This window comes from Alosa sapidissima, chromosome 3 (assembly GCF_018492685.1).
Source record: "Alosa sapidissima isolate fAloSap1 chromosome 3, fAloSap1.pri, whole genome shotgun sequence".
In the NCBI taxonomy this organism is placed as follows: domain Eukaryota; kingdom Metazoa; phylum Chordata; class Actinopteri; order Clupeiformes; family Clupeidae; genus Alosa; species Alosa sapidissima.
In genome coordinates this window covers 41285631-41296631 of record NC_055959.1, presented here as the reverse complement: position 1 = coordinate 41296631, position 11001 = coordinate 41285631, and the positions used below count along the sequence as shown (strand labels likewise).

Below are 11001 nucleotides of genomic sequence, written 5' to 3'. Positions count from 1 at the left end.
AACACAGGGGCAGTACAGGGGCAACACAGGGGCCGTACAGGGGCAACATAGGGCAGCACAGGGGCAGCACAGGGGCAACACAGGGGCAACATAGGGCAGCACAGGGGCAGCACAGAGAGACAGGGGCAGCACAGGGGCAACATAGGGGCAACACAGAGATACACAGGGGCAGCACAGGGGCAACACAGGGGCAACATAGGGCAGCACAGGGGCAGCCGTGGCCTACTGGTTAGCACTTCGGACTTGTAACCGGAGGGTTGCCGGTTCTAACCCCGACCAGTAGGCACGGCTGAAGTGCTCTTGAGCAAGGCACCTAACCCCTCACTGCTCCCCGAGCGCCGCTGTTGTTGCAGGCAGCTCACTGCGCCGGGATTAGTGTGTGCTTCACCTCACTGTGTGTTCACTGTGTGCTGAGTGTGTTTCACTAATTCACGTATTGGGATAAATGCAGAGACCAAATTTCCCTCACGGGATCAAAAGAGTATTTATACTTATACTTATACTTATACTAGTACAGGGGCAACACAGGGGCAACACAGGGGCAGCACAGGAGCAACACAGATACACAGGGGCAGTACAGATACACAGGGGCAGTACAGATACACAGGGGCAGCACAGGGGCAGTACAGATACACAGGGGCAGTACAGATACACAGGGGCAGTACAGATACACAGGGGCAACACAGATACACAGGGGCAGCACAGGGGCAGTACAGATACACAGGGGCAGTACAGATACACAGGGGCAGTACAGATACACAGGGGCAACACAGATACACAGGGGCAGCACAGGGGCAGTACAGATACACAGGGGCAGTACAGATACACAGGGGCAACACAGATACACAGGGGCAGTACAGATACACAGGGGCAACACAGATACACAGGGGCAGTACAGATACACAGGGGCAACACAGATACACAGGGGCAGTACAGATACACAGGGGCAGCACAGATACACAGGGGCAGCACAGAGGCAGTACAGATACACAGGGGCAGCACAGGGGCAACACAGGGGCAGTACAGATACACAGGGGCAACACAGGGGCAGTACAGATACACAGGGGCAGTACAGGGGCAACACAGAGGCAGCACAGATACACAGGGGCAGCACAGGGGCAGTACAGGGGCAACACAGAGGCAGCACAGGGGCAGCACAGGGGCAGAATGGAATAACAAGTCTCATCCCGGCTGAAAAAACAGCCTGACCAGCTTAAGGTGGTTTGCTGGTTGACCAGCTTGAGGTGGTTTGCTGGTTGACCAGCTAGAGGTGGTTTGCTGGTTGACCAGCTTAAGGTGGTTTGCTGGTTGACCAGCTTGTTAACCAGCTTGTTTGACCACCCTATGATGGTTGACCTGCTAGACCAGCAAAACTCTTGCGAAAACTTACCTTCAGCTGGTTTACCCAGCTTATGATGGTAATTCAGCTGATTTTGCTTGTCGTACCACCTCAAGCTGGTCATTTTAGCTGGTGTTGCTGGTCTACACTGCTGGTTTAACTGGCCATGCCAGCTTATGTTGGTCATTCTAGCAAACCAGCATGACCATCTTACACCAACAATGTCAAGCTTGGCAGGCTGGTCACCAGCATGACCATCTTGCACCAGCTGTATCCCACACCACAGGCTGGTCACACCAGCATGACCAGCTTCCTCAGATGGTCACGCCAGCATATCCAGCTGGTGGCCCAACCAGCTACACCAGCAAAGACCAGCAAGAGCTGGAAGAAAACCAGCAAAGACCAGCTACCAGAATAAGCTGCATTCTAGCTGTTTTTTTCAGCAGGGCATAGACACTGGCTTTGCTGTAGTGGGTATGCTGTGACCACACAAACACACACACACGCACGCATACACACAAACACACACACGCACACACACAGTCTTGAAGGTCATTTGTAATGAAACAGCTCTAAGAAGTTTTGTGTTGTGGGCAGCTGCCAGGACCAACACTCAGCAATGGAACTTACACACACTGGTCAAACACACACACAACACACACACTCTCACACACACACACTGGTCAAACACAAACACACACACACACACACACACACACACACACACACACACTGGTCAAACACACACACACACTCTCACACACACACACTGGTCAAACACACAAACACACAAACACACACACTGGTCAAACACACACACACACACGCACACACTCTCACACACACACACTGGTATGAGGGTAGCGTTTCTCTGGGGTCTTTAAATAGATAAGAGGAGCATGAATGCTGAGTCAATGGTCTGAACTGGCATCTGGTGTTACCAATCACACACACACACAGACACATACTCACACACACTCACGTAGACACACACACTCACACGCATGCGTGCACACACACAGACACACACACGCATGCACACTCACACACACATACACATGCATACGTGCACACACGCAGACACAAACACACACACGCATGCACACACGCAGACACACACACACACACAATGCCCTACTGTAACTCCTCAAATTAATGGTCCACTGACCCAGTACCTAGAAATTCGGTATCGGGCAAGTACAGAAATGAGAGAGAAGAGAGGGAGGAGAAGAGAGAGGGAGGAGAGAGAGAGGAGAAGAGAGAGAGGAGAGGGGAGGAGAGAGGAGAAGAGAGAGTGAGGAGAGAGAGAGAGGAGAAGAGGGGGAGGAGAGAGGAGAAGAGAGAGGGAGGAGAGAGGAGAAGAGAGAGAGGAGGAGAGGGGGAGGAGAGAGGAGGAGAGAGGAGAAGAGAGAGGAAGAGAGAGAGGAGAAGAGAGAGAGGAGAGGAGAGAGAGGAGGAGAGGGGGAGGAGAGAGGAGAGGGGAGGAGAGAGGAGAAGAGAGAGGGAGGAGAGAGAGGAGAGAGGAGAAGAGAGAGGGAGGAGAGAGAGGAGAAGAGAGAGAGGAGAGGAGAGGGGGGGAGAGAGAGAGAGGAGAGGGGGGGAGAGAGAGAGGAGAGGGGGGGGAGAGACAAATTCACTAGACTTTAAAGCACTATTGCTTGTTTATAAATCAGTAAATGGAGCAGGACCTAAATACTTGTCAGACATACTTCAGCAGTACACACCTTCTCGTCCTCTCAGGTCCCAGGTGAAAAACCTGAAGAGAGAGAGGAGAAGAGAGAGAGGAGAGGAGAGAGAGGAGGAGAGGGGGAGGAGAGAGGAGAGGGGAGGAGAGAGGGAGGAGAGAGAGGAGGAGAGAGGAGAAGAGAGAGAGGAGAAGAGAGAGAGGAGAGAGAGAGGAGGAGAGGGGAAGGAGAGAGGAGAAGAGAGAGAGGAGAGGGGGAGGAGAGAGAGGAGAGGAGAGGGGGGGGAAGAGAGAGAGGAGAAGAGAGAGGGAGGAGAGAGAGGAGAAGAGAGAGGGAGGAGAGAGAGGAGAAGAGAGAGAGAGGAGAGGAGAGGGGGAGAGAGAGAGAGAGAGGAGAGGGGGGGGGAGAGACAAATTTACTAGACTTTAAAGCACTATTGCTTGTTTATAAATCAGTAAATGGAGCAGGACCTAAATACCTGTCAGACATGCTTCAGCAGTACACACCTTCTCGTCCTCTCAGGTCCCAGGTGAAAAACCTGCTAGTAAAACCTACTGTCAGAACTAAACATGGTGAAGCAGCTTTTAGCTGCTATGCGGCTCAGCTGTGGAACCAACTTTCAGATGACATCAAAAAGGCCCCAACTGTAGCCAGTTTTAAATCTAGTCTGAAGACCAAACTGTTCTCAGATGCTTTCTGCTAACTGTGCCGAGTTACAAATTCTGAATCTGCCTTGAAAATTATTCTACCTTGTCGTTTATTACTTTTTTACTACTTTTGCCTTTGTTTTTTTTTTGCTTATTAATTATTCTTTATTTTTTGGTGGTTTTATGTTTTCTTTTTATTATGATGTTTACCTTTTGAACGATTCGTTGACTATATTGCCCTTCTATGCTTTTATTTGTTATTACTGTTTGCTTTTGTTTATAAAGCACATTGAATGACTTCTGTGTATGAAATGCGCTATATAAATAAATTTGACTTGACTTGAAACAGTAGGCGAAACGAGACAAAGAAAAGCAGCGTACCAGTGTGAATGAAAATGTAAATGTGTGTAATGTTATTTTGGATGTAAATAAATGTAATGTGTGTAATGTTATTTTGGATGTAAATAAATGTGATGTGTGTAATGTTATTTTGGATGTAAATAAATGGAACCACCTTCAACATACTTGTGAAGACATTTTGTTTCAAGTGTGCAACAAATGTAGTCAATTTAGTAAGGGAGTTTGTCGGTTAGTTAGTCAGTCGGTCATAGGGTAGGTTAAGTAAACAATATGTTTGCAAAGTTAACTTCGACAAGGCTGGCGGCTAGCATTATCATTATCAAGAGGTATGCTAACTCACACCTAGCAACTTATCTTCATGAGTTTTCAATGTATCTCATAGCTCCAGATTGCTTTGCATTGAGTCTGGGTAGGGACCAGAAATTCCTTACTGCAGAAATAGTAGAGAAAGATGCTCCATTTTTAAATGTAGACTAAATGTTTCATTCTCAGGACGGAGTAGTACTTTCTTGTCTGCCTCCTTCAGTCACTGTAGCCAGACTGCACTGGATCAAATGTCACTACGAAATGTGAAATAATCAGCGTTATTTTTTTCATATAATTTTTTTAGTTATTTTTTATTTTGACAGCCCTAATATATATATATATATATATATATATATATATATATATAGTAATATATACATATATACACACATACATTAATACTATACTATGTATGATGCGGCAAATATATATGATAGGCCTACCATACATATTCATATATTTGATAGGCCTACCATACATATTCATATCTATGATCTATAATCATATCTATTCATATCATATCTTTGATCATATCTATGATAGGCCTACCATACATATTCATATCTATGATCTATAATCATATCTATTCATATCATATCTTTGATCATATCTATGATAGGCCTACCATACATATTCATATCTATGATCTATAATCATATCTATTCATATCATATCTTTGATCATATCTATGATAGGCCTACCATACATATTCATATCTATGATCTATAATCATATCTATTCATATCATATCTTTGATCATATCTATGATAGGCCTACCATACATATTCATATCTATGATCTATAATCATATCTATTCATATCATATCTTTGATCATATCTATGATAGGCCTACCATACATATTCATATCTATGATCTATAATCATATCTATTCATATCATATCTTTGATCATATCTATGATAGGCCTACCATAGATATACGTATTCATATCTATGTATGATGCACCAAAGATGCACACATCATCAACCTGACCTTGCTGAATTAGAACAACTGTATAAATGACCAACTGTAAAGAGTAGAGTGACACCTGAGATCTGCCTTCATCCTGTGGAACTCTCTATGTCCTGTGGAACTCTCTTTGTCCTGTGGAACTCTCTATGTCCTGTGGAACTCTCTATCCTGTGGAACTCTCTTTGTCCTGTGGAACTCTCTATGTCCTGTGGAACTCTCTATGTCCTGTGGAACTCTCTTTGTCCTGTGGAACTCTCTATGTCCTGTGGAACTCTCTATCCTGTGGAACTCTCTTTGTCCTGTGGAACTCTCTATGTCCTGTGGAACTCTCTTTGTCTCTGAGCTTCACCTGAGATCTGCCTTCATCCTGTGGAACTCTCTATGTCTTTTTCTCCATCATCATCTTCCTCAGTTTCCTCCTTCTATCCTTCTCTTTGTCCCTCCCTCTGCTGCTATTCCTCTTTCTTTCCTTCTTGCACCGCAGAGGTGGACACAAATACATCAAAAACTATTTTGTTACAAACTACAAATACTGGCTCATAAAATGTAACAAAATAAAATACAAAATACTGATGTGAAAAATGTATCTAATTAAAATACAAGTAATTAGTCATTAGATACAAATACAAAAATATCCACACAATAATCATGGTATAGCCTACCAACTTTTTAAAAAGAAACTACAAGGCATATTATTGAAAAGGTATCCCCAAGAGACAAGAAATACTATTTTCTGATTGGCTGGCAGAGGGCTATTAATTCTGTACATTGGGGCTCCTATGAAGTAGATCTTGTAAAAACAATGCAAACAGCATCCCATATTGATGATTGAACTGAAAAGAAGCAAACTTCGCAACAGTAGAATCAACTGTAACATACAGTGTTTCTTAACTGGTGGGTCGGGACCCAAAAGTGGGTCGCGGAACCGTTCTGGGTGGGTCGCACAGCTTGTGATTAAAAATAAATAAAAAAATCAGCAATTTAAAATGTTACCTTATCAGATCTAATGTTGGACCTTTATTTTGATAAACTTTATTCATAGCCTACATATCAGTCATTGCCATGGACATAGACAATGTTAGACATAATTTTAGTGGTAAACGCAAGTAGGCTGCTATTCTGTATATTTGAAGTAGCCTACAGTAGGCTTGGGTATGGATTCACTTCAACTGAGGACAAAATAGGACAGAAACCCCATTGTGTGGTGTGCAGTAGATGGCTGGCACATGAGAGCATGAAACCATCAAAACTAAAATGCCACATGGAAACAAGGCACCCCTGTCAAAGTCAAACCTGTCGAGTACTTTGAAAGGTGACATCAAGAGTTGAAGACTTCACAAATGTAGGCTAATGCCAAACAAGTAGGCCTACAGGCACTTTGTTTGTCTTACCATGTCGCTCACCATATCCATTGGCTTGAACGCTAAAATATATATATATATGGGTTGCGACTTTATGAACATGGGAAATTGTGGGTCCCAAAGTCAGACCACATAAGAACCACTGGCATGGCATACTACCCACCATCATTTCCGTAACCAATGAATGTAGAATGACTAATTTAACAGGTCGGCCTCTTTTTAAACTGAACTGCATTTCCCTTTTTGTGCTATAAATGCCTATTGCCTACATAAATGACTGGCAACATGGGGGACAAACAGAATAACATCCTGCAAGGTGTCCCGATATACAGAACTAATGAACTTGGTGGAGGAAACTCTTTCTGCATCAGGGAGGTCTTTGCATCTCCTCCATTTCTGCAGACCTCGGCGGATCACTGGCATATATCCTCATGTCAAATCCATTAAGTGGTTTTAATACTGTTCTGTAGTGAGAATGTACATCAGGTATTAGGTACTCAAGGTCTTGGGGTCAAAGGTCATGGTCATATGGGGTCCATGTCCTAATGTTCTCCCCCAGTATCTTATCAGTGTCGTTTTCACATTTTAGTCTTGACTTGACACACCTGACAATTCAAGCTCCTGAAGTTAGTTACTTTTTATTTTTATTTTTTTTAACTTTCAATGTTCTAAGGGGATGATGAAACAGAAAAGACAGATATAAAGCTTTTAACTTGTCTACAGGGTGACATTAAATTGGCAGCGCACAAAACATTGAGTTTACATGTTGACCATTTTGGCTCCCTCAGTTGACTTTTCTATTCATTTTTCCAGCTTCAGACATGTCCAGAGGGGATCGTAACAGAGAAAAGTTGTATCTAACACTTACGTTGGTCACAATGTGGCAAACTACTGCAAGAATAAGGAAAAATGGGTTTATATTTTACGCTGTCCTTCCAAAAGGGTAATGAAATTAGTATTTGTATGGATAAATCGCTACTTAGGTCAACTTCAGAGCTGAATATAGGGAATTGCCCAAGGGATATCATCATAAGGGTTCACCATGATTCTGGCATTTGGCTCCCAGACTATTTTATATGTTTAACTGAGTGGTGAAATGTTGGCTCATTAGAGAAAAAATGACACATTTTCACATTTGAAATACTGTAAATACAATCCCTCAAACCATTTTGTTACAAACTACATTAGATTTGTTCCAATCCTGCAAAATACAAATTACAAAATACGCTAAAGTAATTAAATACGTATTTAAAATACATATAATTAAAATACTGCCCATGTATGTTGCACCATCACTTCCTGTTTGTCCCAACTGAGCTGAGATGTGAGATGGTGTTAACATCTACTGACTGTATGTTTGCCGTGACTATCTTGAACATTAGATGGCGCTAGTGGCCCGGCTACGCTCCCGACTGATGTGAAGTCGCCTCAGACCAGCAAACAGCTCTTGAGAAGCAGGTCCCGACACGGACACACTCATAGTAATGCTTTGATGTTAGCGTGGTTTGTCAGTGTATAGTTACCTACACATACAGCATTTTAACACAGATTGCCTTCTCTGACAACATTCAAATCGCTTTCTGGTTTCTTGAGAGCTTGACTTTTACTTTCCCTAACAAAGTGCGCTGCACCTCACCATTGGCTCAATACTGTTTCATTGGTTGACACACGAGGATGGGTGGGGCAAAAGGCGAGACACGGAGCTCCAGGAGTGCGCGCTTTCACAGTTGCGCGAGAGCGTCAGTACAGGCGGTTGTGTCTGACAGAGCGAGCATACAGGTGCACCTACGGATCGCACGGGCGCAACACAGGGCGCCGACGAGGGACCAGGAGGCAAATCTGAATCTTTGGACTGCAGAGATGGACGTGGAAATGGGAGCCAAAGACAATCGCTGTAAGATCGTGGTGGTCGGAGACACACAGTGCGGGAAGACCGCACTCCTGCACGTGTTCGCCAAAGAATCCTACCCCGAGGTGAGCGCGAGAAATCGCCCTTTACACACATGACCGCGAAAGTCGGGATGCCGGTGATGTTATGTCAGTCAGACAAGAGAGTGTTGATGATGACCATAGTTTACTTCAGTCATGCTGCTTGACAGAGCGCACCTCCTCGCGAGACCACGCCAGATGTGTCACCTGGCCACTCGTGCGCTTAACACGCGGGTGTTTGGAAAGGCGAGGTCGCGCTATCACGCGAACAGATGTGCTGAGCGTGAGAAATCTCTCTCTCGCGCTTTCTCTCTTTCTCGGTGTGTGTGAGGAAGAGACTCTCCGAGGAGTTCAGGCGACCCCTGACGATTAGTGAAATACTTTTAAACACTCATTTGTCAAATGTGAAAACTAATTAAATAAGGGAGTGCATAGGTTATCGTTATAGTTAGTGAGAGAGTGAGTGAGTACACAGGCTATAGGCTATGCAGTAGGCATATGCTGTAGGCCATCATGGCTATAGTTAGTGACAGAGTGAGTGAGTGAGTTCGGTATACATTAATCAATCATTCGTCATCAGGATTGGACGTGATACTGAATGTTGAGGAATATGAGGAACATTTATGATGCAGTGCGCAGCTCTCTTATTATTACTATCATTATGATGATGATGATGATTTCACTTATTGACAGGTGAACTGGTGGGCTGGGCTCCCAGAGGGGAAGGAGTGGTTATTATTATTATTATTGTTATTATTAATAATAATATTAATATTAATATGTATTATTAATATGTATTATTATGAAGGAGCGGTTATTATAATTATTATGTATTATTATTATTATTATTAATATGTATTATTATGAAGGAGTGGTTATATCAAGGACAGAATTAGGCTGGAGTGTCCAGATTCGTCCCATTCATAGCCATAGATAGCCTACACGTGACTTGGGGTGAAATGATATATGACAACCTAAACCCTGTGAATGATATATGGTATAACCTGAACCCTGTGAATGATATATGGTAACCTAAACCCTGTGAATGATATATGGTATAACCTAAACCCTGTGAATGATATATGACAACCTAAACCCTGTGAATGATATATGGTATAACCTGAACCCTGTGAATGATATATGGTATAACTTGAACCCTGTGAATGATATATGGTAACCTAAACCTTGTGAATGATATATGGTATAACCTAAACCCTGTGAATGATATATGGTATTACCGGCACCCTATCTCTGTGAATGATATATGGTCATATGGTATAACCGGCACTCTAACCTTGTGATATGTTCTGGTTTCATTCTCACTGGCACTCAATTATTTCAACGACGTCTCTTATTTCAGAATTATGTTCCAACTGTGTTTGAAAACTATACAGCAAGCTTCGAGTTCGACAAGCAGAGAATTGAGCTGAACATGTGGGACACATCGGGTAAGTGTGTGTGTGTGTGTGTGTTAGGGCTGTGTATTGGCAAGGATCCCATGATATGATACGCATCACAATATATGGGCCACCAAGATCATTTCTCCCTCACCAACGCACCTCCCTCATATTACTGGCGTATCCAGACTCAATGTGTGTGTGTGTATATGTCTGTGTGCATATTAGGGATGTCGATGCAGCAATAGCGGTGGTAGCTGAGAGTAGAAGCTATCAGGCAAGTGTTATTTTACTAAACCTCTGGTGTACTTACAAACTTTCTAATGCCTCGTTTTCCAAGTAAAGGTCATAGTTGTACTACTGTAGAAGTTTCGTACCATTCAGCGCATTATTAGTGGGGTAATTTACGAGCTAAAAGTTGGTTCCATTACGAATGCAAAACGTCAATAGTTTCTGACAGCGCTACTCAACCAGGGTTCGACCAAGGGAAAAAAGGTGTTTGGCTCGGGGTCATGATGCAAAGGACCCTTGGGTGAAATTACTCCAGAGCGGAGCTCAGCCCTATCTAGAGCCGTCTTGTGCTGGTGTGTTTGCACTTTACCGCGCTGGTCGGGGAAACAAATAAGCAAACCCGTTAGTGGGACGAGTACATAAGTAGGCCTAGTTCTAAGTTGTGTTTTAGTATTATATTTGCATTACGTTAGCTTGGGTTTTGTAGTACTACCTAGAAATATGCTAACCATTCGTGCTTCAGTTCCAGACAGGTCATCATAATAAGTTATTAAAACCTTCGGGGCTAACCCCTTTCATTTCTGCTGCAGCAGGTTGTGTGCAACAGAGTAGACGTTGCCGTTTATGAGCGTTTAGTCCTAAATTAAAACGATTTATACTCTCTAGCCACCCACTCGCAATTCACTGACGTCAGGTTCACTTAAAGGAGCCACACATACTGTAGGGCTAGGCTACTGTTATGTTGTTGACTGCCGCACTATTGAGGACTATTATG

At 43.5% G+C, this 11001-nt stretch overlaps 1 protein-coding gene across 1 annotated transcript in view; it reads left to right on the top strand.

Moving 5' to 3' along the window:
- Positions 1–8462: 8462 nt before the first annotated feature.
- The window catches only part of LOC121705344 (rho-related GTP-binding protein RhoN-like), a 10547-nt gene continuing 8008 nt past the window's right edge, over positions 8463–11001 (top strand). The window contains exons 1-2 of the mRNA XM_042086271.1: positions 8463–8643; positions 9959–10046. Coding sequence (XP_041942205.1) covers positions 8530–8643; positions 9959–10046 — 202 coding nt within the window. The 5' untranslated portion in view covers positions 8463–8529. The remainder of the gene's footprint in view (positions 8644–9958; positions 10047–11001) is intronic.